Source organism: Anas platyrhynchos, chromosome 6, assembly GCF_047663525.1.
Source record: "Anas platyrhynchos isolate ZD024472 breed Pekin duck chromosome 6, IASCAAS_PekinDuck_T2T, whole genome shotgun sequence".
In the NCBI taxonomy this organism is placed as follows: Eukaryota; Metazoa; Chordata; class Aves; order Anseriformes; family Anatidae; genus Anas; species Anas platyrhynchos.
In genome coordinates, this window is record NC_092592.1 from 16,931,777 (window position 1) to 16,958,923 (window position 27,147).

Sequence of the window (27,147 nt, forward strand, 5' to 3'; positions counted from 1 at the left end):
ATTGATGATAGGGATTCTTCCTTAAGTATCTTGATCTTTGTTTTCATACTTAGTTCTATTTGATTAAATCCATCAATCACCCCTGATTATATTAAGTATTGGGATGCCCCAAATCCCCATTTTCACACAACGTTTTCTATTTCTTTAAAAGGAATTTCAGTAATGGAGAAACTCGTTTGGTTTGGTAGTTACATTTCTTTCTCATGCAGGCAGGTCAGACATACATGTACAGTTATTTGAGCAAGATAATTGAACTGCAGGAGTACACTGATGTTTGTTTTGTAAATTTCAGAAAGCGGGGTCAGCCTAGAAAATGGAGTATTTGTTGCTGCTGTTGTGCCTGGAAGCCCAGCTGCCAAAGAAGGTTCCCTTTCTGTGGGAGACAGAATAATTGCTGTAAGTCTAAATACATTGTAACTTTTTTTTTCCTTATGAACGTCTGTGAAACAGAAGGTAACTGTGAATGTATGAATGAGTAAGGGCTAATGTAATCAAACAGATGTTATGAAATTGCATCTCTACTAGGAATAGCAAAATTTATTCAAAAGACCTAGCTTTTAGTGGAGAACAGGACAAGGTCAACCAGACTTAAGTTATACATGCGTGTAGAACTAGTATTTTTCCTGTCTTAGAGATGGTACTTGAAGATGCTCCCCACCTGCCATTTTGGTTTTATCTATCTCTGTTGTAATTTTTTTTTTTTTTGCATGTAGATCAATGGCATTGCACTAGATAATAAGTCACTTACTGAATGTGAAGCTTTGCTACGAAACTGCAGGGATTCTCTTACCCTGTCACTGATGAAGGTGAGTAAGAAAAGCTCAATTTGCAGAGTTTTCTTGAACTTTGACAGGGTTGTCTTAGTTGTTAAGGGAAGCGTGTATTAAAAATAAATATATCACCATGGGAAAGTCTCTGCTATAAATAGGACCATCTGGATGTATTTCGCTGATAGTACACTTAATAGTTATTTCCAAACTAAGGCTGTTGTGGCATCTGGTAGGAAACAAAATTTATGTGTTGTTCTTCTTTCTCATTTGTTTGCTGGTCACGTGGAATGACTCCTAGCACAGTTACTGCTATTTTATTGCTTTCTGCTGCAGAGCTGCACCAGTTCTGTGCATGAAAGATAAATTCTCTCCTGGCTATAGAAGGGTTTACTCTTAGGAGGAAGTTGCACAGAAAATTGAACTCTGTCGTCAGGGATAAGTAGTAGGCTTTCTTTTTCAGGGTTAATGTTATAAAAAAAATATTGTTCTGCTTAGCTTGTTGGGGTTAGAATCCCATTATTTTGGGCCTGTCAGCGACAATTCCAGCTCCAGAGAGATTGAGTTTTTAAGAAACTGTGAAGATAAAATGTATGAACCGCAATGGGCAATGGAAGATGATTGCAAGCGCAACCTAACAGAGGTATAATTAGAATGGACGTCCCTTTGCTGTCAGTTTGATGCTTCCACTTTGATGTGGAGTTGCCCTTTTGGGGTTGTTTTTAGAAGTATTTCAATTTTGGGGGGTCTTAATTTTATATGATGATCTGTGCTTTAAATCTGCAAGTTTTTTATTAAAATTTTCCTGACATTATCTGTACATATGTACATATATATTCAGGTTGAGGTAAATCAAGGAGGCTAGAATATGCCTCATACTAAACAGAAATCAGCTGTAAAAATATGGTTCTGTTTTTTTGTTTTAGGTTTTTCCTCAGAGTTCATCTTGGAGTGGTCAAAATATATTTGAAAATCTGAAAGATTCTGAAAAAATATCAAATTGTAGGGTTCATGCATCAGAGATACAAGCCCAAAACAAAAGGAATCTGAAACTCAACAGCTCAACACAAACTGACATTTTCAATCCAGACATCATGGATGGCAAGAAGGACCAGAGTGATCAGAGCAGTCGTTCATTTTGTGATCACAAACCCTTCCCTAATAATACCTTACGAGTAGACTCTCACAGGAGCACAATGCACAGTTGCCACAGTAATTCAGAACACAGTCTCAGCTCCTTCAGCCCAGAGGCATATGGGGACCGAGGCTATGGAGTTGTTGATTTGGACAACAGGAGGCTGCCTTATGAACCTACAGGAACTGACTGTATGATGGTGGAGACCACATTTGACAAAGGACATGGTGTTAAGCATAGTGGTGGTACCTGGCCAAAAGTCATGGTTAATATCTCAGCAACAGAAACAGAGAAGTTCTCTGTTTATAAAAAGCCAAAACAAAGGAAATCTATTTTTGATCCTGATACTTTCAAAAGACCACCAACTCCTCCTAAGTTGGAGTACCTTTCTCCTAATCAGGTGACAGGACATTCGCCTCAGCCATCAAAAGCTGAAGTAGCTTCAACTCCTCCAACCCCTCCCAAGAGAAGTGACTCGATCAAATTTAAACATAAACAGCAGGCAAGCTCTGCATCTGAGTCTACAGTAACAACTGGATCACCACCCACCAGCCCAGCCACTGCCCAAGCTCCGGTTTCCTTGGCACTTAAGCAGGACTCAGCTACTCTCAAGGGGCGCAGCAGGAACGCTGGACACTATTATCGTGAGGAGGGAATTGACTGCACTCATCTGTCTTCAAGAAAATCATGTGAAGATGATATTGGCTTTCAAAGAGTTGAAGAGCCAGAGATTAAAAGACCAAGGCCAAAATCAGCCCCTGCTCTGAGACATAAAATGACCCCTGTGCCCATTCCTAATCCTGCTCTTCAGGTAGAATTTTCATATGAAGGCTTCTGCCTTTTGTTTCAATATGGGTATTTTCAGAAGTGTGGTTTTGGGTAGCCAGCTGCATACCTTTACAGGGGAAACATAGCCCATTGTCAAGGTCCAAGTCCCCTTAGAAGCTACTCCTGACTCACTTGTCACTTCACAGTATCATAAAATGCAAAGTCACCTAACAGAATGATAGGTTTCTGCTTAGTAGCCACATCTTGACTTTTAATGCTGCTTCATGGAGGGAGGATCAGGGCTCTTCCTGATATGTTTTTGACAACATAAAATAAATAAATAGAAAGAGGCAGTCTTAGAAAAGCTGAAATTAAGGATTCTGAAGTTTTACAAAAATTACATTGGCACACAGTACCGATTAGTGGAAAAGGGTATACAATTCAGTGGTGTTTTTTCTAAGTCTTTCTATATGTCTACGTATCTGTAAATGTAATCTGAAATCGATAGAGCATTAGGAATGTCACATTGCAAAGATAGACCGTTTATGAAAATATGATTTAACAACATTATTCAAAATGGGACTATTTGTTTGATTAAATCTCATTCTGGAGACTGTGTGTCATGTCTTACCAGGTTAGGTAGAGAAAAAAGTAAGTGTGGTCTAGGGAGGCTAGTCTATTTAGCTGACCATGTTATACAAAGTGGTGTAATTAGTAATATAGTTTCAGATCCTTCATCTTGGATTCTTTCAGGTAGAAAAAATATTACCTGTATTTGCTACCTAAAGGCTCAAGTTTCAGAGTTACTTTTCCTTGTATGTAATCAACATCAAAATGAGTTAAAATGTCATATAATAGCATGTGTATATGTTACTAAGTTTGTGTAGGTTGGTAAAATAGTAAGTTCAAGAAAATTTTGATCCCTGAGTAGCAGGTGGTACGATTACTAACACACCCATGGTATTATTCAAGTGTTGGTTCTAAGAAGGATTCTTTTCATTTTATAGTCTTCATACTGTCAGTAACTTTGTATAATTAAAATGCTACTTTGATTTAAAAAAAATTGTATCTATTTTTCACTTAGTACATCCTTTCATGTAATGTTTTTGTGTTTCATGTTTAAATTACGTAAACTCTTCATGCTGAACCCTGAACTTGTATCTTTGTAGCATCACTGTCAATATCTGAGCTATTTTCATGTCTCCTAACTCACCAGTGCCTATTTATTATATAGAGAACAAATTGGCATGATTCCTCAACCTGAATTGCTATGTTAAGGTGAGGTTGGTTCACATATATCTGACAATGCAGGCTTAGAGGAAAACTTTCTGGCAGGATAGCCAGGTGTCCTTTGGCAACACTTGCCATAATGTCTAAAGGAACAGAATGAGATCTACAGTTGAAGTGTCTTGTGAAAATGGTAATAAAAAATGTAACTAAGGTGTACTGTTCTGAAGAAAAATACATCAGATAAGTTGCAAATACTGACCTAAAAAGAGGACAAAATAATAAATAACAGCAGGGTGGAAGAAGAAGAGTTGAGGTTAATAATATCAGTAGAAGATAAAAAGTCAGTTCTTGTTACACCTTTAAGTGATGGCTAGCACATTCTGGAATATGTATTAGGAAGTCTGAAGTTATTTACTGCCTTTTGAGTATGGGTATTTTCTTCTAAATCTCCAACTGCCTGTAATCACATTCTGTGTTTATGTAGGTGCAGAAGTATACTCCAGCCAGTGAGGAGCATCTGTCTCCAGAGCTACAGGAATGGGCACCATATTCACCAAAACGTTCTGCTAGGCACAGTGATGGCTTTGTGTCTTCCACCTTATACACTGGAAGTATGTCATCAGGTGCGTGACACTGATGTGGATGGCAAGATATAAAGTGTCAGTATGGTTCTTTATATTTAAGTCACAGATATATCTAATGTGACCTGTCTGTGTTTCTGATATCCTGAATAATAACTGCAAAATTTCCCCCTTCTGAATTATTTTATTCCAGAAATATGCTTAGTTAAACTACTGTATTCAAAATATCTACCCTGGGATTAGATAAGAATTCAGATTACTTCCTAGGAATGCCCCAAGGAATCTGTCCCTATCAGTCAGGATAAATGAGGAGCAAACATGAATCCCAAAATATATTTTTGGGGTCTGTTGTAATCTCAGCATGGTGTGTTAGTTTTCTGGACTGTAAAGAAGTAGAAATGTGTTTAACCGTGAAGAAAACTGAACAGCTTCTGGCTGAAGGATTTGTTTCATCTATTTCTGTGCAAAAGAGTCCTGAATGTGTTAGTGGTGAATGAGGTATAGCCTGTACGTTAGGGAGACAAATGAGATGTTCAAGGTTTTTGAAAGTGAACAGTAAGTGGAAGCATCCTAAGTGATGGACACTCAGCTTCTGAAATATTTTAAAGCAAAAAAGAACTAATGTTCAGGAAATATTATGTATCAAACTCTGCCTATTGGAAGTAAAATGCTTGGAATATCTCAAATAGAATGCCCAAATTGGTTATAATCTTATTCTGTCTTAATAAAAGATTAAGTCAGCGTGTTTGAGATACTGTTGAAGTGGGGACTCAGAAGTAGCTCACATGGAAATCAGTATAATCAGGTAAAACTGAAAACACTTAACATATTGTCTCTGTTAATCAGTTGTTGGTATTGAAGGTAGAATTGTTAGCCGGTTGACAGTTGGCATGGACTAAGCAGAGTGCCTCAGGAGGTAATGAGGCTATTGTATGCTGGTTGCTTTGAACTGGTCAAGATGCATTTGGTTAGACCTGTTAAACTCGTGGCCAGGTGGATGGTTCAGTTTTCAGTGCTTCAGCAGTTTCATATGACACTTGACATTCAAACCAAGACAATATTGATTTTTATGAACATACTCTCAGGTTTTTGCCAAGTCCCAAGCTGCTACAGGTTCTAGAGCACTTCTTATTGGAGACCATGGAGAAGGTAATGACTAGTATGTGTAGAAGAATGGACAGCTTCAGGCTGTCTCAGAATGTGAAGACATACTAAAGAGTATCTCAGCTGAAAGAATCTTTTGCTATTTGGTTTCTGTTGTTCTTTTCTATCTGTCACTTTCCTTCTCATTGAGAGAGAGCAGAAACTGTTATAAGTTTTTTCTTACTAAAATAGTCATCTTGTCATGGTACCCTTGATTGCACAATAACCCAGTCAAGTCAAACCTACATTATATGGTATGATTCTGTCTTGAAACGAGAATAAGTTTTTGCTGCTGTATGCTATGCCTCCAACTCACTTAAGAGGGTATTGATCAAATAGATTTAGAATACTGAAGGATGAGTGTACTTGAATGAGCAGCTTGAGTAATAAGTCTTCTGAATAATAAAATAATGAAATACTACAAGCTAAAGCCATAGGACATGTCAAAAGTGGGAGTCTGAACAGAAACAAGATCATTTTAGCTGCACATAGTTCAAGTACTGAATAAAATTTTGACTGTATGGAGAGAAAAACAGGCTTGTTGTTGTTGTATAAAGAAGCTTAATATTTGAAAATAGACAAAATCTTGTAGTTAGCAGTGAATTTGAGAAGGATGTCCAAAATTTTATTTGTTTTGTAATCCAAGATACTTTATTATTGAGTCATTACAAAATTATAATCCAGATTTTAAGTATGTATGTACTACTTAAAAGGTGTTGAATGATACTGAGTATTCTGCATGGTAGTGAACTTAGAGATACATGTACATGTATATGCAGAAATTAAATATTTATATAATTATGTATTATAAATATATTTATAATCTGTAATTTATATGCTAATAATTTTAGTAAGAATGTCTTTTTATCCTCTTAAACAGGTACTGTACCAAGAAGCTTAGCTCCATGCCCTGCAGTAACTGCGGTCATGAGAAATCCCATCTATACTGCATGGAGCCATAGAGTTCACACCAACAATTGCCCATCAGTCGCCAGCCAAATATGCCATCAACATCTGCATCCCAGGTATTTTGAGCTTGATATCACCTTCAGTACTTATTTACATTAGGATGAAATTGTTTCTGATAGTTGGTTTATACAGTGCAGAGTGAAAGACTGCTATTGTCTGTTATTTGGACCCAGACTTCTCAATAACATTATTACATAGAGATGATGTGCCAGTTGCTTTCATCTTGCTTTCAGCAACTGATGGTTTGGGCTTCTGTCCTGTTCCATGGGCTAATATTGTCTAAGAAGTTACTTTTTTAATGAACTAGTTCATATTTTTTTCTTTAACAAAACAAAGTAAGCTTTTCATTTGTCTTTTCCTTTTTTAAAGCAGTTTAGGCTCTTTTCTCTCACTTGTCTTAATTCATAAAGTAGTGAAGTAATTAGGAGGTGGGAAGGAGGGGAACATTTATTTTACTCAGGATAAGGATAATGAAAATTGTTTGGCCATTTACTATTTGATGAGATGCTTTGCGTGGTTCTGACTGTTGCCCTATTCTTTGCTTTTGATGTAGTGCTCAGCATCAAGGTCGCTTGAGTTTGGACCTAAGTCATAAACACTCCAATGATTACTCTGAAAATTCACGTACAAGAGCATCTCATGGCTCAAATTCCTTGCCATCCAGTGCAAGACTTGGTAACTTGCTTTTCTGATTTATTTCATGTGAGACTCCTGCCTTTTGGAGAGTAGTAATGAATGGAAAATTCCTTAAGGACATGCTTAATGGGATTGTTATACCTAGCAAAGCCTAAAAGTTTTCCTGTTTATCTGCATCGTATTTCCAGTTTTATGATTAAAGGTGTTTCCTGGAAGTAGCCTTGTTTAATTCACTCTTTATAGGCTTTAAAATATTATTTTAAATTATTATTTTAAAGATGCAAACTTGCTCTTTAGATGCCTCTTATTATTTGAAAGTATTCTCGTGAAGGTGTGGGAGGCCTAGTGAAAGTATGTTTGAGGTTCAGTGAGGTGGAGAGGTAAAGAAAGAAGGAGAGAGCCTGCAGAACAAAGAAATTATGACAAATGGCCCAATGTAAATTGTATTGTTGGAAGATAAGTTCCAATTGTGTTTACTTGATTGATGTTTAAAATTGTTTATGCCTGTTCTAAGAATACCAAAGAAAACATATGCTTTATAGCAGTAACATTTAATATTGTAGAATTTCTTTCATTTTAAATTATGTAATACTTTTTTTTTGTACATGTATGTGTTCTTGTGTTCCACCCGTGACTGCAACTGCATTTGAATAGAGCCTGAAAGCTTTGTAGCCACAATGGAGCTACAGAAAAAATGGCACAATAGTGTGGAAACAGTGTCAAGAAGTTATGTGTTCATCTAAGCAGAATATAATCAGAATACTTTAAATACCTTTTGGAACGTCTCATAGGTTCTTAGTAGTCTCAAGTATTAGTTTCTTGCTAAGATTTCAGGTTAAGTTGCATTTCTATTAAAAAATGTTTTGAATATTTTTCAGTCAAGAATGGAAGGTGTGTATATGGTGATATATATAGTATATACTGTGTATATACACACACAGTGCAGGCTGCATTACGTTGTTTGTACTTGCTATGTAACCGAGACAATTAACAAAATGTATGTTGTATACGATATATATTCATAATCATCAGTGCTTCTACAGAAATTTAGAGCACCTTTTAGTGTTCCCTGAAAAATTAATGTATTTTTTATTCAATGTTATTGCGTTTCAATTTGTAGAATTATAATTTTTCTCTTGTAAAAATAGGTTCTTCAAGTAACTTGCAATACAGAACAGAACGAATTAAGATCCCTTTAACACCAAGATATCCAAGGTCCATCGTGGGCTCTGACAGAGGTGAATTATTTCATAAGTAATTTTAGTTGTAATATTTTAAGTATTGCTAATCGAATGCCTTTGCAGTTGCTCTATCACATTGCATGAAAATCTGACAATTTTATGAATATTACAAAACTTGTATTTTACAACAAAAAAGGTAAAGAAAAGAACCTTTAAAATGAAAGGTGATTCTTCTGTTAGTTGATTCTAGAACACAGCAAGAAAGTGTGCACAAAAAAGTAAGAGTAAGCATAGCTGCGGGTTTTATGGTTGTAATTTTCCTCAGGAATGATGTCTTAAATGTTTTGACAGTGAAATGACCTGCAGTAGTATTTTTTTTTTTTCAATTCTTTATATTATTTTGTATGCTATTGTATTACATATGATAAATCATATTTTGAAATCCATTGAAAAAAATTTAGTAGTTCACTATAAATATTCTCTCTTGAGCAATTTTTAATGTATCATACATTAAAAATATGATACGAATTAATGTAATGTATCATACATTAAAAATACCAGTTGGAGTGCTCAAGAGCTTTAGAATTCAAAATTTGATTACAGTAAATAGCAGCTGTTTGCTGCCATTATTACTCAAATATTTTATAGCCTTAATCGATTGTATGCAGTTGTTTTCTATAACCAAGTAAATATAATTATTGCAAATGGCTTTTTTTTGTAATTAGTAACTTGAGATTTATTTTCTGTCAGAAGAAGCAGATGACTGAATGTTCTTATTAGGGAACTTGTTTAGTAAATGTCTCAAGGAGGGTACAAGTGAAAAAAAAAAAAAGCCAAGTCAGGCTTGTTAAAAATTGCAATACTTTCCTGTCTTTGTGTAAAACTCATGCTGGGGTTTTGTTGGTGTTTTCAGGTGTTTCATAATGCTTGTCAAACACAAAGGAAAAGGCAGTAAATAAAGATTTTATTTGAAACTAAACCAACATATTAAATCTTTATTTTAACTTTCCTGTTTTCCATTATTTTTCCTTAACTCTTTCCTTAACTGCACTGTGAAGTGTTTTCAGACATGCCTGTGTCTGTACTCAGTTCTTTATGCTGAGAAGGGAAATATTTCTATGCACACATATAAAAGACATACTTCATATATTAAGGAAAGAGAGTTTACACTGTCTAATGGTAGTTACCAAAGGTAGGAAGCTGGCTTCCTAAGCTCATTAGATGGTTAACAGTGTGGTCCTTATTTGTGTCTGGTGTGTATGATGTCTTTCCCTATGTCTCTGTAGATCTTCTGAAGCATGACAAATGCAGGACACTGAAACCTGACTTTGATTGTTGTTGTTTTGTTGTTTTCTTTTATAGGCTCCTTGTCACACTCTGAATGTAGCAGTCCTAGCTTGATAACTCCTCCACAGTCACCTCTTAACTTGGAAACATCTTCCTTTGCCAGCAGCCAATCCCAGAACTCCCTTTCTACTTTACCTAGAATTTCTATTAGCCCAGTATCTGTTGGAGAACGTAGAAAAGATAGGTAAGGTCCCCACATTATTTGCTTTTAATAGGAATGTGTCTGAAGAAATCTTTTACATTTATTGGATGAGAAGGAATGTGAATAGTTAGTTTAAATGACAAATAAAGATAGAGAAAAGCATCTCAGGTCCTGTTACTTAATGTTTTTACTTTTTTAATGAAGTATATAAAAGATCTTTGTGTTTTTTTTTCTAAACCTAAGTCTTTGAGTTCAGAAAAGTAATGAATTTCATAAAGATTTTACTTCTTTATGGTAAATTAATGGCCACACCGAACGCAAATAGTCTAAAATACTCCTTTAGCTGAGCTACCTCAGATGCTTATGAATGATAGGTTTCATCTGTACCATGGAAAACTAAACAAAATACCTAGTAATATTTGATAGCTAAATATCAGCTGACTTAGTATAGCAGAATATGCGTTCTAACCACTGTGCCTTGATTCAATTCAGCCAGATGAATAAAAAGAATAAACTGTGCCGGAATATATCTATATGTACAGACTCTATTTTACTACTGTGACTATGATCGCTTTGGTTTTACCTGGACCACTACTAGCAATAGCGTTAAGTATATGCATAGCTGTTTGCACAATTTGAACCTCATATGATAGTTTTCTTAAGATCATGAGCTTTGTGTTGTAATGACTTATTATCTCATGATGAGTATGTTCAAGATGCATTGTTTATGGTATCAGTCTTGGGCATTTTATTTCATTTTATTGTGATCTGGCTAGACTGAATATATGAAACATTTTGCATGAACTCAAAGCATTGAACAACAAGACACAAATCTGAATCAGGCTTTTATTTACACTGAGGCAGCTAAATGCCACTCAGGCAGTGTATGGCATACCGGGAACTATGGTGTGTTGGAGTATATTACATTTATGTGTACTTCAGGACCCCTTTGTATTGCGTGGCTTTTGTAAAATGACTGACCATAAGAATGTGAACAAAGTAATAAGGATATTCTGTATTCTAAGTTTGCTGGTAGTAATAAAAAGTTCTTCATAAAATGTTATATGAAACTTTTTTGTCTTGTTTAAAGAATCTTTAAATAAGTTATTGTAGTGACACTATAGATTGTGTGCACTGTTACTTTGAAATGGAATGTAAAGAGGTCTTTGTGGGTTTTCATTCTTTTTTACTTCAGTGTGACTTCTGTACTATGTTCGTTTTCTCATATAAATGTTCCTGTAATTGTCAATTGCAAATTCAAAGTCAGTATCTTCTTCGCCTGACTAATTCTGTTTAGTGTTTGGCAGCAAAGCTAGATTTTTGACATCCCTACAACTTGTGTAATGGTCAGGACATTCTGATGTCTAGAAATTAACAACTTCTATTAATGGTGATCAGAATATTGAAGTACAGTCAGGTGCCAGCCCCTCAACTCTTGCTGTACTTGCATGTAAACAGTAGTATGAATGACTTTCCCAGTCTAAAAAGGATATGATTTTGTTTAGAATAAGTGAAACAAACAAAAAAGACAAAACACAAAAATAGTTCCTAAAATAGCTACTTGGCTAAACGAAATATTTTAAGTAAATGTGCGATGATGCCATGTTAAATGGTTATTTACTCTTTCTATCCCTTCTCCTTCCCATAAAATATAAGAGATTTGCTTGGCATTTCCATAGAATATATAACACAGATTAAAAAACCAATCTATTGTGTTCTTTGGAGAACCAATTTAAATGAAAATGAAAAATCAGATTCATTACTTATTTTTTTTTCTAAACAGCGTTTAATGATTGTAGCAGACAGTCTGAATATTGTAAAAGAGTGCATTTCACTTGATTTTAATTACGCTGCTAATCAAGTAAGATACCTTTTTAATGCTGTTTTATTTTATTATTGTTTCCCTACTATATGCATTACTAGTTATCTTTCATTTTGAATTGACTAGAGTTCTAAGATATGATCCTGTGCACTTTGTATGGTCTTGATTCTTAATTATTCCAATGCAAAACAAACAACAAAACTGAAAATGATTGTGGTAGATGGAAGCAGAAAAATACAATAGAGCAGAAAGATGTAATTTTAGTTTCCAGTGAGGTGATAGACCTTCATAAATTTTGTTTGGGCCCATTAACATGTAATCATGTTGTGATATTGTATATGACATTGTAATTTACATATATTACTCAACTGCTTTATCTTCATTACATTGACAGACAAGCTCCAAGGGCATTACTGCTAGCAGTGATGTTGATGGTATAAGGTTCAGGTCCCAGAGTTGCATACTTATCAGACAGTTTGTATATTTTCCATATTAATAAGGTGACAAAATATTATGCCCTGCTGCAGAAGGCAACCAAATGCTTACCTTCAAAGCCTGTAACAATAAGCATAATTTATGAAGTAATGTCCTCTTCCCTCCTCTCACCCCCCATGCATCCCCCAAATCGTGGTCTTCCCAAAGATACCTTTCATCTGCCACATTGATAGCAGTGAGTGAAGTGCAGTTAACACAGCAGGATTTAAATAAACAGAGAATCTCTAATTGATATAATGAAGTGTACAGAAAGAAGACATTCCAATTAATGCATGCCAGAAGTAGTATAATGCTATTAAAGTTGTGTACTAGAAGGGCTGCCAAGACCTGCTGTTGCCAGTAATGTGCTCTAGACACCCTCAGGTACGTCTGGTACCTCATCTGTTTCATTCTGAACTAGTTTAGCTGTTAGCACCTGATGGTGCCTTTTGGTATATAGACACCATTAAGACCATTGTAATATGAACCAGCACTTTTTAGGACACTTTGGTTTGTTTATACATACTGTGGAAGGGACTAGCCATGTTTGCATGGGTGGATACTTCCCAACTATGGGGGGCGGACAGGGGAATGCATCAGGGTTTTACTTCATATGATCTGTTCTCTTGTTATACTTACTGGTGTTGTATTATTGTATGTCTTTTTCTAAGTGTTCTTCTCTTCTCAAATCTTCTACGTCTTTCAGATATCTGTTCCGTAATAGGTCTTTTCTGAGAATCCCTGTGGCTCCTAGGCCTAGGTTCTCATCACTAAGGAGTTTGAGGTTGGCCTGATATAAGGTTGTCCTTCTCAAGCAGTATTGCGCACTTTGTGCTATTTTACGTTTGGATAATTGCCCTGAGGAGAATTTGCATGGTAATTTTAATACTACCATGCAAACTGCTGTCTTAATGGCTTGAGTTTGCAACTGCTTAATTTTCATTACTAATTTATGTTTCCCTGCATACAAATACAAAATCTGATATTGTGCATTGTTGTTCCTTGGTTTACTACCTCATCATTTTTGATGCTTATTTTTACGGTCAGTAAAGACTCAGCATTTATAAGTAACATACCCCTCTGGAATATCGCTTGTAAATTACATATTATATATAGTAGTTAAATTACTTTTATATAATATGGGTCTGGAAGTTTCTTTTCCTACCAATTTCTCCACCATAATATTTGTAATTCATATTTACCATAATGCTTTAGACCAGTTGTGTACCTGGTATACGTTTAGTTCTGCCACCATACATTGCATGGTGTTAAAGGAATGCATTTAAAACAGTTGACAATATTTTTTTTAAGTAACCGATTAAACTTATTTTATTATTGCAATTCAGACAGGCATAAAATATTGCATGTAAAACTCATTGTTATGGTTCAAGTGCAATTTTTTCCAAATCAGTTTTAACTATCTCCTCTAAAAGGCCCTACATGGAAGAGCCACGTCATGTAAAAGTGCAGAAGGGTTCTGAGCCACTAGGGATTTCCATTGTGAGCGGAGAAAATGGTGGAATATTTGTCTCTAAAGTAACAGGTGGGAGCATTGCACATCAAGCTGGCCTTGAGTATGGTGATCAGTTACTAGAGGTAATTGTTTGCTTACTATTTCTTTGGTTTAATGATTACTTCAGTTCATATGAGTCCAGCAATAACTGCCCTTCTTAAAAGACTATCTTGTGAAAGTTTGTCTGCTGTGAGAAATAGCAGAGGTTATTCTTTCTGTATTGTCATAGTCCAGTAATTGTGACTGTTAGTGGCTTTCATAAGGCTTTATCATAAAATAATGTCTTCTGATGATAGGACTGCTTTGCCTCTTATATAGATATTTTTCAAATTAAAGTTAACTAGCTAAGTTGCCTAAAACAAAATAGTCCTAAAGTCAAACTTCACTCAACTTATGAGTCTTCCTCATAAGAGTAAATACTCAGCTTTTACTGAGTTATGTCCTGCTGTTGTGCTGTACCTATACCTGAGATAACTGGTTTAAGAAATACTGAGGTATGCTATTAGCTACAGTCACATTTTGGTATATGGCCAAAGAGTGTGTAGAGGAACATTATATAAAGTACAGAATCACTTTGTAAATGTATGTTAAAGCATAGGTATGTTAAACAGTGTGCAGGTGACATAAAATGGACCTGAAAAGGATTATGGATCTGAATTTACCATTCAGTCCCAAATTTTTTCACATCAGTCATCTGAACCAACTTTCATTTAATCAATGATAGCAAATCGTAACACAGTTCAGAATACTTATGTCTTTCAGTAGTAAAAGGATTTTCAACTCATGGTTACGTTACCAAATAATAAAATTAGTGATTCATTCCAGAGTGTTTAAACCCTAGGAATCATTGCATGGCAGCTCTTCCATGCTTCTGGTTACTCCAGTTGGGGGGGGGGGGGGAGGGAGAAGATCAGCATTTAAATATTAGACTAATAAGGAGACTGAAAGAATGGTTTTGCTAGTTCCCATTTTAAAACTTTGCATCCTGTTTTGTGTTTTTTTTTCATAGTTTAATGGAATAAATTTAAGAAATGCTACAGAGCAACAGGCTCGACTAATTATTGGACAGCAGTGTGACACCATTACTATTCTGGCTCAGTATAACCCACACATGTATCAGCTTGGCAATCATTCACGATCAAGGTAAGGATGGCAAGGCTTTTAAAGAACTACTCTAATCCATGCAGTTATATAGATAGTAGTTAACTTCTGTATGAGTAATTTGTATGCAAATGTGTTGATAAGTAATGTGATTGCGTAGAAAAGTAATGTGTGAGTATGTGCTTATCACAAGAAAAACGTTTTATACACCTATACTTACTCTTACCTAAGATATAATCCTTAGATTCATTAAACCAAAACTGACGATTACCTCATACTAGTATTAAGAGATTCCAGTACTTCAAACCAATTTTGTATTCTTTCTATAGCTGAGGAGTTTCCTGAAACAAATTGGACAAGGCATATGACTTAATTATATAAACCATTTTCATGCATGATCACATATCAAGATTGACCTTTATCTTTGTCAAATTTGTGGGGAGCGTATGTTATTTGGCATGTTGTTTGGGGGTATTTTTTCTTGCTTTACACTTCTTTTTGCGGTCAAATTAAAAACTGTGTGTCTACATGGAAAATACTCATCACTGGTGAAATTCTAACCACTAGCCTTATATTTTTATTTTTTTTTTCTATTAGTTCTCGCCTAGAACCTGTGAGTAATCATTCCACCCCTCAAGGCAGTGGAGCTGCAACACCTGACAATCATTCCATAATTGATACTGTGAGTGAACAAGATGAAGGAACAATGACACCCCCATCCAAGCAAACCACACCAACTACAAGTCCCCGGAGTTCCTTAAGGTAAAATTTTTTGTCTTTATAACAGAAAGCAAAAAGGTCAGAGTAGATGTGGCTGGTTCAAATGAGTAAGCAGACAAATTAAGTGGACCCGGGATAAAAGTACAGGATTTCAGTTTGGATTTGAAAGATGGGTTCTACAAGGAGTGAAGTAAATTCTAAAACAAGATTGATTTAGTTGAGAAGATCAGTAAGTGATGTGAAGTTTTTCTCATGATTGTATCTGTAGGTGACCTGTTTTGAATAATAATTATGCAAACACGTATTGTTCAGGAATATAGTTCATTGTATACTCTTAATACAGGTTTTTAAAGTGAATTACATTTGTGTTTTCTTCCTTTTGCAAGGGGCCCTGTGGACACAAATAAACGGACCCCTGAACCTAGAACTGTTGTTGTTAAAAAATCCCAGGTGGATCTTGGGATCCAGATATGTGGTGGAAACCTCTATGGAATATTTGTGTCAGATGTAGATGATGATAGCCCAGCAAAAGGGCCTGATGGACTAGTCTTGGGTGACATGATACTTGAGGTAAGTTAGGAAAACTGCAGCATACTGACAAAATATCTAGGATGGTATAAAGAGGGATTTGAACAAAGAATCTTGCTGTCTTGCAATGGGAGATGTTCTGTGAGTCTGCCAGAAAAACTGGGTGAGAATGGTGTGTAATCTTTGTTCTGACGGCAACCTGTGAAGAGCTGGATAATACACACCTGGAGAGCTACCACTGAGAATCTAAGTTGCACAGGCTTGAAGGACTAATATATGTCTACTGGAATTATGAAGAGCTGTTCTCTCATCTAAATGGAAAACCTTGAATCCAAATGCTGTATGCATGACAAAGACAGGAATAGGGATGACACTGTGAAACGTAGAAGAATATTGAGTTTACCCCAATGAAATTATAATGAGGCTTCAGGGGAAAACATCATGTCTTTGACTCTGCTTTCTCAATTTGACATGGGAATATTTCTCTTCTAGGCTGGTCTGTTAAGGTGATAAATGTGCATTTGTTTATGAGCTTTTCAGATAGAGCTGAGCTATACTTTCTGAGCATTGAGATTCTCCCATTGTGCTTCTAGTATCCAGATGCAGACTTGGCTTTGTAATTGTGTTGGACTTTCCCTCAGACTACCTGTTTCCCCTAAAAATATTAACTTCTTTCCACTGTGAATTTTACAATTTTCAGCTTATGCTTTGAAAATTATTTAAAGAAGCATAAACTCTCTCTCATGGGGCATGTCTGCTGCATTCAGTTGGTATTTTGCTTTTCACCCCAACCCCTCAATTTCCTGTTAGACATCTTGATGTGCAAACTGTAGTATAGTTAAGTGGTAAGGTTCACTTGTATATTGAGTCTGTCAGTAGGAAAAAGACTAATTTTACATATTTTTCAAGCTCACCTGATTCTATTGCACGTTGAGATTTGTATCACACTTAGGGTTTTGTGTTTTGCAGTATGGGTCCATTGATATGCGCAATAAAACAGCTGAGGAAGCTTATCTCGAAATGTTGAAGCCTGGAGAAAACATCAAAATAAAGACTCAATACAGAATAGAAGAATTTAATAAGATAAAAGAGCTTCCTGGAGATGGATTCTATATTAGGTATTTGAGCATGGCTGGTAATGAAAATATAAGGCAGTTTAGGGTAGCATGCTGACTGTTATATGAGAGAAAGAGTGCAAATGTTGTACTACGTTTTATAAATTCCAAGTTATTGATTTATCCCAGCTAGTTTCTGACAGCAAGTATGCAACCTGTAACACTGGTTAAAAGATGCATGTTTCACTGTAAACTTCTGTACTCTCGAAATGTAAAATGTGACCCCAATCTATTATATTTTTTTTTGAAATGCATCTGTTCTGCCCTTGAGTTGGTGGAGACCAGTTGAAGAGATTATTTATGTCTTCCTTTCCAGAGCACTTTATGACCGTCTTGCAGAAGTGGAACAGGATTTAAGTTTTAAGAAGGATGACATTTTGTATGTTGATGATACTCTACCACAAGGAAACTTTGGTTGCTGGATGGCCTGGCAGCTAGATGAGAATGCTCAAAAACTGGAAAGAGGACAGATTCCCAGTAAATATATGTGAGTGACAGCCATACAAGTTACTTACCTTGGTCTTCAAAAGTGTCTGACTAATGAGATGTGATATAAAATGTGTTTGCTTCTATCATTTCCGGGAGATGTTAATTCTCAGATGTCGTTTTCTGGGTGACATATTTTAATAACTTTAAATATATTGCTCTACCAAGTCATCTTTAATGCTACTGAGAAGTAAATTAGAAATGGAATGGATACAAAGCCTTATGGTGTGACAGGTAATTCAATAACTGTAAGTGATATTAACCACTGCAAAAGGATCCTTTAACTCACTACTGCACTCATTCTTGCTAAGTACCAATGGTTTTAGTTATCTGTGGATATAAATTTTAATATAAGATTGTGTATTCACTTCAACTGCATAACATGGGTAGAAAAGTTCAGGAGCACTCAAGTTTTTAAATAGTTACTGAAATCAGATGAGTTATTACACTTATTACAAGTGATAAAACATTTGTTCATTTCAAGGTTACTGTTCCTCTGCTTTCCTTTGTATTTTTCTGATAGTCTTCTCTCCATGTTTTAACTCAAAATTCAACCTGATCATGGGATAAATGGTATTATGTAGAATGTGCACTATATACATACAGATGCATACACATTGGCTTATTACTAGAAGATGGTTAGTAAAATTAACTACATTTCACATGTTATGTGGCCAAAATATTTGTGCTTATCTAAAATAAAACTACATGTTGTTTTGGGCTGATACGAGATGATTTTTAAGGATGTGTATAACATGCAGCTTCATACGAAGAATGGTATCTTCAGTTGTATGCGAAGGCTGGCTTTACTGGCAAGTAGGGGTATGCTGCTCTTGGAGCTTTGGAAAATTTTGCCCTGGCTGTTAGAGTGGTCACCCTACATGCTTTGTTGCTATTTATAATATAAGAACCTGAAAAAATGGTGGTGGGGTGAGTTTTGAAATGTTGTTTATTTGATTATTGTAAATGTTTGGTTTTGATGCATTTTCTGTCATGAAGTTGTTCCAGATACAGTAGTAGTATGGTTTGTCAAAAAAAATAATAGTAATATACATGTACATGTATGTATGTGTGTGTGTGTTGAAATACCAACCACTTACTCTGTTTCATTGTAGGATGGATCAGGAATTCTATAGGAGACATAGTATGTCGGAGGCTAAAGATGACAACAGCTCGTCTAAGACATTGTCAGCAGCAGCACGAAGGTCATTCTTCAGAAGAAAGCATAAACACAAGCGAAGTGGTTCCAAAGATGGAAAGGATTTACTGGCTCTTGATACAATTAGTACAGACTCAATTCCGTTCTTGGATGGCAAGTACCTTTGTAATACTTGAGAGTGGATAGCCTTTCTCTTTTGTTTTTAAATTGCTGCAGCAAGACCCTTTACAAATAAAATAGGTTTCCTTTTCGTGTGCCTTTAAATGATGAGCATACATTACTTTTAGTATCAACAAGAACAAAAAATAATGTATTAAATGGCAAGACAGATTATCTCGAATGTAGACTAGTGGTTTTGTTTTTCCTAGTTCATTCCTAAGTCTACTGACATTAATGTTTCATTTGCAGAGGGGGATGGCTTTTTGATGTGGGGTTTTGATCATTCCTTCAACTATTTAATTTTTATCCAGGTGACTTAATCTAGACATAAATCCTGAGTACACTCAAAAATATTCAGTTTGATTTGTTTAGTACTGTACAGAAGTCATGCTGATGATTCTTCACGGAAGAAACCAGCAAACCAACTGATTATTGTGTCTTGTTCACACTGTTAGGAACTAACAGGAATGATTGCTTTTAAAAATTGGGGTGGGGCTGTAGTATGTGTGAAGGACGGAAGCAGGAGGTTCATTGATGAAAATAGCTATTTTAAGCTGTGAAATGCTATAATGGCTAGTGAGCATTTTTGTACTTCTCAAGGCCCTTATCTGCTGCAAGGTAGCTGTTTTCACAATTACTGTTATCTCATTATCTGAGGAATGGCAGCAGAATAATGTCTGCTTCTATAAACAAGTCTTCTGTGTGCATAGATTCTACAAGTCTGGCGTATCAGCGTGTACAGAAAGTGGACTGTACCTCTCCTAGGCCTGTGCTTATTCTAGGACCATTACTTGATGCTGTGAAAGATATGTTGGTCAAAGAATCCCCTGGAAAATTTTGCAGATGTCCTCTTGGTAAGTATGTGCATATAAATAATTTTTTCTCCCTTAGCTAATAACATCTGTATGTGAACTAAACGGTAGCACAAACATGGAAAAAGCAAAACCTTAATTTACAGGCTATTCTGCTAGTTTTGTTCTATGCTTAAGGAATAGGAATGAACAGTGGCTCTCTTTTGCTTCTGTGTAACAGAGGTTATGAAAGCTTCCCAACAAGCCATTGAACGGGGCGTGAAGGATTGTCTGTTTATAGATTATAAACGGAGGAGCGGACATTTTGATGTGACAACTGTAGCTTCAATAAAGGAGATAACAGAAAAGGTGAGTCACTTAATCCTGCAGTTCTTGGTAAAATTTGTAATATGTAGTCATGCTATTGGCGGGGGGAGGGCTAAAATTTATTATAATGTTGTCGTCATTGAAGCCATTGAGAGGCTTGTTCCTAAGGTCACAAAGTGGTTACCTGTAACAGTTGAAAAATCATTTTCAGTAAGCTCACCTTTGTGAAAGTGGGATATTTTGCAGTATTGCTAAGTAAAGTTTGAAATTATTCTTCTTAGAATCCATAGGTTTCACCTCCCTGTAAAACTAGGATTTTTTAACTGTTTCATTTAATGTCATCCATAATGTAAACATAATGATTCTGAAGACAGGTTAATTAACAGACATAAAATAAAATCTGTTCATTGCTTGTAGTTTTCTGTCAAACCATAAAAAATCTAATTACTTAAACACTTTTTTTTACTTTTGATTTCTCAAAGATAAAATGAATATGTGCATTTAAATTGAAAAAAAAAAAAAGCAACACCATATTGCATATATTTCAGTCTGAGTTTTCATTTCATTAGTTTTTAAAATACTCTTATTTCTATCAGTGCATGCTTTTGGTACTGTGAATGGAATTTCTTGCAATTTTTCATTTTCTGTCCTTTTTTTTTTTTTTTTTTTTTTTTTTTTTTTTTACTTGCAAGTTACTTGGGTACAAATTTCAGTAGCCCTAAAATGCTAAACACGTAGTGAGATTATATTGAGTTGTTATGATGTAAGTAGGGGAGAAAAAGGGGGGTTGCATGTGTGCTTGTGCTCTTTAACTGAATGAGTGTTTTGCATTTACATTTGATCTTAGGATTGTCATTGTCTGCTTGACATCGCTCCTCATGCCATCGAACGGCTCCACAGTGTTCATATCTACCCTATTGTAATTTTTATTCGCTACAAAAATGCTAAACAGATCAAGTAAGTCTGTAAGAGGTATAGTTCAGGGACGTTTATTTTCGATTAAAATGAGTTTTGGTGCTGGTGTTATTTTTTTCATCCCAGTCATGTTGAATCTCTTTCAAATGCAGAAATTAACCATCATAAAAATCACCTGTGAAGTAGATGGCCTTAATTTCTTTTAGGTTGCATGGCAATTAAATGAATCATTCACAGAAATTAAATAATATTTTCTAAACTGAATGTACTCAAGGAGTCATTCAAATTCTTCTTGCTTACCTCTATTAAGCCATAATAGTATTAAGCCATAAGATAGATATGGGCATGATCCATAATGACATTGAGGGTTAAGTGGTAACTGTGACCTAGAGCTTCATCTCAGTGGGGCCAAGTATGATGATGCTTTGCCAGTTTCCTCTCCTACACTGCAGCCAATTGATTCTTGCCTTTGGCTTTCGCTCCTCTATTCTCTAGCCAGAGAAGTCACCTTTTGTCATGGAGTGTGTATACTGTGGTCTTGAGAGGTAGTACTCGTTAAGTAATTGTGAATTTCCTACTTGAATTCCTGTCCAGAAACAGGATGCAGGAATTACAAACCACGTGATATTTTATTAAATAAAATATCCCTTGATGTTTTATTAAGCCTTTGCACCTTCTGACAGAGGTGCAAGAAGTGACATAATCTCCCTATATAAGTATTAAGAAACAGTTTTGTTTTGCTTTAACTTCAAAAATGAAAATAGCAAAAGACTTAGATTCTTGATCTTTAGATAAATTTGATTCTTTTTAATAAAGAAGATGAGTATCACCACTTTCAAATTTAAGAAAGACATAAAGGTCTGTTTCAGCATGGATTGTATTTTCATACATGGAATGATAAATGGAGTTGTCATGTCTTGAGCCCATTTGAAAATAATAGTAATTACCATTAAAGCTATTCTATTTGGTAAGTTATTGAAAGAGACAGAAAGCAAGGATTTCTAATAGTTATAAAGTAAGATGCAGTTGCTTTTGCCTCTGTCTCCTCTGGGCACCAAAGGTTTCTCTTGAAGAACCTTTTTCGTTTGCCACAGATTCTATTGACATTCAGTATATACTTTTGTATACAGTACATTTGTGTACTCCCCATCCACAAGCTGTGTAACATAAGAATCCTACACAGCAGTGATCACTAAAATTTTCATAGTGACTTTTGTATTTATAAAATAAAATATTGCTTTTTTTTTCTCACTGCTCTAAGAAACTATGCTTATATGCAAGACTGTCTTGCTCTGATACCTAACCAAAATTGTTAGCACACAAATGATCCTGATGACTTTAGTGAACCTTATGAACTACTGCTGAACCACAGTAGATGGCACTCTGTGCACAGCATTATGCCTGCAAATTAATTAGCTTCTCACATTCAGGTATCTAGAGGTAATTATATTGAGTCCATTTAAAATAAAATTACTGTTATGCAAGGTTTTTCTTTTTTTCCTTCTTTTTGTTTTTGCAGAGAACAAAAAGACCCAATCTTCCTGAGGGACAAAGTTACACAAAAACATTCCAAAGAACAGTTTGAGACGGCTCAAAAAATAGAACAGGAATATAGCAAGTACTTTACAGGTTAGTATTTAATCAGTGTATCACTAGGAATACTGTGGCAATTTCTTCCATTTACACTGTAATTCCAAAGAAATATGTTCCTTCATAGAGTTCTTTTATTTCTTCTCCTTCCTTATTGGGCAACCTCATGCTCTGGTGTTTCATTTTACAGGGAAAGGAAATCTGAAGATATAAGTACTATCCCTTGCTTTTTTGTGCTTTGTTTTTAGCATGTTACAAATCTTAAAACTGAAGAAGATTCTGAGAATGTTTTATTACAAGCCCAGGAGTATTAGAAATACAGTGAAGATAATTTGAGAATGACAGATAACACGGTGTTATCAGTTTTATACCATGTAAGGAATATTGTTTCATAATTGGGTAAAGACGAACAAAAAACCCACCTGTAACTGGTGATCTAATTATTTGAGGTGTACTTCAAATCTTTCAAAAAAGGACAAATTTTGTCCACGATGTCTCAAGCACATTGTAATTGGGAATAGTTAAGTTTACAGACCTTTTTAACATCTTGAAGTGTGTTACATGAACCTTGGATTAAAGTTAATAAGCTGCTCACCAGAGAAATGTTGCTGTATTTGAAGGCTGCCTTGTCTTATTTCAGAGTAAATTTCCATGAGGTTCTACATTACATTCAAAAGAGTAAGGATGAAATTTTATCCATCTTGACGTGAATGGCAACAAAGCCTATAAAAAAAAAAAAAGCCCAAACCAGCCAGAACCCAACCCCTCACCCCTAAAACAATGGGTTCCTTACAGAAGTGTTTTGAAACACACCCAGAACCCAACTCCTCACCCCCAAAACAATGGGTTTCTTACTGAATTGTTTGTGAGACATACCTGCCAAGTGCAGGGGAGTGGATGCATTTAGCGCAAAGCTATTCATCCGTGTATCCTGAGAAAAGTTGCACATCCTCAACCAAGCTGGTTCCCTGGTATGTAATAGCAAGACGAATGTTCATTTAAATTATACTGAGTAAATGTTCACAGAACTTAATTTGCGCATGGCCATATTGTAGAACTATACGTTATCATCTGCTCCTTGTTAAATCATTTGTTACATTCCATTTGCACCCTGATAGTGGAAGTGGACTCCCTTAAACAAGGTGCTATGTGTACCTTCTTAGTTGCCTGCGGGAAGGGCCTCTCTCTGTTAGTGTCAAGTGTAGTGAACTCGAGCCGTCATCAGCTTTTTCAGATGCTGTTAGTCAGGTTTCCTGTTGAAACTGCACTGACATGTAAGCTTACTGCAATTGTGATTTGGTGCATTAGACTAGCATGTTGGATACAGTAGCTTCCTCATGAAGTTAGTTATATGGTACACTTTACAACCTGAGTTCCGCAACTACTTCATCAAGTACATTTTTTGACTCATTAAAGTGCCTTCGTTGCCTGCACCAAATTTTAAGCACAATTTGTTACCTGAGTCACTGCCTAACTGCTTTGTCACCTTTCATAGACCTTACTGGTTGCACGTTCTGTAGCCAAAATCATGTGACATCCATAATTATAGTATAAACTGCAGAATCAATTACTTTTTTACATAAGAATAAAATCTGTATTTTCAGAAATGGGAATTACACCTTAAGTTTTATAAGGCTTGACATAGTCTTCCAGCATTAGCGTTAGCTGTGGCCAGAGGCTTTGCTGACACATTTAAGTCCTGAAGTTCCTTACCTTTGATGTCTTAAAGCTCCTATATTCTCCGTTGCTCTGTCAGTGTTAGTATTTTACTTCTTGTGACTGTTATCTTTAACAAGGGTAGAATACAAGGTGTTCTTTGTTTAACTTTTAATTGATTTTCAGGGATTTGCTTCCAGTTGGCCTTCTATTCCTTGAATGTAGTTGTCGATAAGAGTTGGGGTAGCAACCATGGCTGTTTTGTTTTACTTCAACTTTGTGAGCTGCTTCATAATTTGATTTTAATATTTGTAAATAGTGCCTAGTTGCTACAGCTATAGTCTCTATGTATATTATCACATAAATACAAAACTCTTAGCACCACATGCTGAACAGAGGTTTATTATAGTAGGTTCTGACCATCTTTAGACTTAAACTTTGCCACCTGATGTGTCTGAAAATAGCACATGGGAGGGCTCTAACAAAACAGTTGTCTTAGTTGATTATAGCCATCAGTTCTACTGCTTTCCAGAGCTGTTTTAACAGCTAGCAGAAGAGACTGTGTACTGAATGTTTGACCTCCTTGCTCTGTTTATTCTTCTCCCTGTCTCAATGGTCATGCATCTGGCAAATATTGAATTGGGCAAATTAATTCTGATATGTTGATAAACACTCAGCAGAAAAATGCTTAAGACTGGTCTTTGTACTTAATCATAACTGTTTTTCAGCCTAATTTTTTTTTCTTTGGGGGGCTATTTTTTTCTCTAGGCATTGTCCAGGGAGGAGCCCTTTCAAGCATTTGCACTCAGATTATGACAACTGTTGATCAAGAACAAAACAAAGTCCTGTGGATCCCAGCTGGCCCACTGTAGATTTATTTTGCTGTGAAACTGCTTTGCAGGTGTAAATAACCAACTAACTTTCTATCCAATGGACTCTGTCCATTTCTGTCTTTATAAAGATATAAGTGATTTCTGTTTCATGAAGGGGAACGGTAACACTGAACACAAAAACAAAAAACAAAACACGAGGCATGTGGGAAGGGGTTCATCACTTCACCGAGCTTGTCTCATTGTACGCGTACATGCGACAGGTTGTCATGTGGTGTGCAACCTGTGTGTACTTCTCCGTAAATAATGGATTTAGCAATGCTGCAAAACCCTGTAGAATGACCAGTTTACAAAACCTTTTCTAAGTATTTGGTTGTTGCTGTTTACTTGAATGTCCTATTTTTTTCTTAAACTCTGTGTCCTTTCATGTAATGAGGTAACTCTCCACAACAGAGTGAAATTCTGAGTGAATGGTTTATGCGCAACGTGACTCTTACTTGCGATTTTTACTATTTCTAAGCACATTTACTTGACAACCAGATAATAATGTGGGATTTTATCGGTACGTCTTGGGAGTAAGCTCAGAAGGAAGTACACTCCTCTACGGGGCAGACCACTGTTTGTATTATGTCAACACTTGTCTGTCAAAGATACTGTTTCTTGTTTTATGCATGAATCTAATATTTAAACGTCGTAATATATCTGAACAATCCAAGCTTAACATGTGTTGAGAAATAATGATTTTTGTTTGTTGGGCCTGGTTTAAATACTGGTGGAGACCAGTCCTAAGCTAGGCCTAGCATGCTGTGCCCTGTCTCTTTTAGATACTGTAAATATGGAAAGCTTATGTTGGTGCAATTTTGCAGGGTAATTCTTATCTTTGTATTTCAGTGTGTAGCATTCACATGGATTTTTTTTTTTTTTATTTAAGACCAGCCACAGGTTTAGGGTTTTGATTAAAAGCCTTTAGGAAGGTACTGAATTGTTAATGTTTTCACTGTAAAAAGTGATCATTTAGTTTTGGTTGCAATACTTATTTACCTGTTGTACCAAACTCCATTGTATCAGTTCCTTTTTTTTTTTTTTTTTTGCACTTCTGACTCTGTGTTCCTAACACAGGTTTTCTACCTGTCTCTTCTGTCTCTGTGCCATGTTTTTTGAGTACTGTATTTTAATTGTTTTTAAAATATTATTTGAGTAGAACTGCTTCTCAATCACTGTTCCTAACATTTCATTATGTAGAGGTTTCTAGTTTTACACTACAGCCTGCAGTTTTGTTTGTTTGCAGCTTGTTTAAGTAAATAAAAAGGGATTCTTCTTGTACAGGTCTTCAAAGAAAGATTTGGTCCAAAACATAAATTGTTTTACAGATGCTATTTTATAGTTCAAAATACTATATATAGTTATCTACTATATAGAGAGTATTTTTGAACTGTAATACATACAAAATATATGTATACAGTATTATTTTATATAGTATTAAACCATACTGTTATAATACTGTGTATATATATATATATATAAAAATTAAGAAGGTGGCATGGATGAATTACTAATCAAAGTACTTGTCATGGTGAGGGACAGCAGTTTTTCTTTTATCTCCTTTTAGCTTGTTTTTTAAAGTTTGAGGTCAGAGTAGACTACAATGGTACAAATTAAACTGGTACTGTTCTGACATGGATTTTCTGTACTAAAATAACGTCACTTTGTATCAAAAAAAGGTTAAAGAAACTGATTATAAGCAAAATAAAGGTCAATTTCTATAACTTGACTTGTGTGTAAAAGGTGTTTATACCTCATGGCCTGTTTGACTCTGTTTAGAGTCCAATACAGGGTTTTATCTCTTGCCTAAAATTAATGTATATCGGTACAAGTGTCCACCTCGAAAGAAACAAATTTTGGTTTTGTCTTTTTGCCCCTGCCTTGTGTACAGGGCCATAAATACCAAATAAAATAGCTAAAAGCCATAAATACCAAAGACGTTAAAAACAGCAGGTTGCAAGAAGGGACATTTTGGTTTCTCTTTGCAGATTTTTAATGTTTTGTGTCCAAGTGGCACATA

General features: G+C 35.5%; 1 protein-coding gene across 4 annotated transcripts in view; it reads left to right on the plus strand.

The window, feature by feature from the left end:
- Window positions 1–26,856, plus strand: part of DLG5 (discs large MAGUK scaffold protein 5) — a 107,168-nt gene extending 80,312 nt beyond the window's left edge. For 2 of the 4 annotated variants that reach the window (XM_038181720.2, XM_072039502.1), the window contains exons 14-34: window positions 293–396; window positions 714–806; window positions 1,694–2,713; window positions 4,385–4,523; window positions 6,505–6,649; window positions 7,147–7,268; window positions 8,378–8,467; window positions 9,773–9,941; window positions 12,902–12,979; window positions 13,629–13,791; window positions 14,718–14,851; window positions 15,407–15,571; window positions 15,916–16,099; window positions 17,027–17,175; window positions 17,489–17,659; window positions 18,774–18,970; window positions 19,687–19,830; window positions 20,009–20,136; window positions 20,942–21,051; window positions 22,529–22,638; window positions 25,024–26,856. In XM_038181720.2, the coding sequence (XP_038037648.1) occupies window positions 293–396; window positions 714–806; window positions 1,694–2,713; window positions 4,385–4,523; window positions 6,505–6,649; window positions 7,147–7,268; window positions 8,378–8,467; window positions 9,773–9,941; window positions 12,902–12,979; window positions 13,629–13,791; window positions 14,718–14,851; window positions 15,407–15,571; window positions 15,916–16,099; window positions 17,027–17,175; window positions 17,489–17,659; window positions 18,774–18,970; window positions 19,687–19,830; window positions 20,009–20,136; window positions 20,942–21,051; window positions 22,529–22,638; window positions 25,024–25,127 (3,719 nt within the window). In that variant the 3' untranslated portion in view covers window positions 25,128–26,856. The remainder of the gene's footprint in view (window positions 1–292; window positions 397–713; window positions 807–1,693; window positions 2,714–4,384; window positions 4,524–6,504; window positions 6,650–7,146; window positions 7,269–8,377; window positions 8,468–9,772; window positions 9,942–12,901; window positions 12,980–13,628; window positions 13,792–14,717; window positions 14,852–15,406; window positions 15,572–15,915; window positions 16,100–17,026; window positions 17,176–17,488; window positions 17,660–18,773; window positions 18,971–19,686; window positions 19,831–20,008; window positions 20,137–20,941; window positions 21,052–22,528; window positions 22,639–25,023) is intronic. The other 2 variants (XM_038181721.2, XM_027460701.3) reach the window with 2 other exon arrangements.
- The last annotated feature ends 291 nt before the right edge of the window (window positions 26,857–27,147 follow it).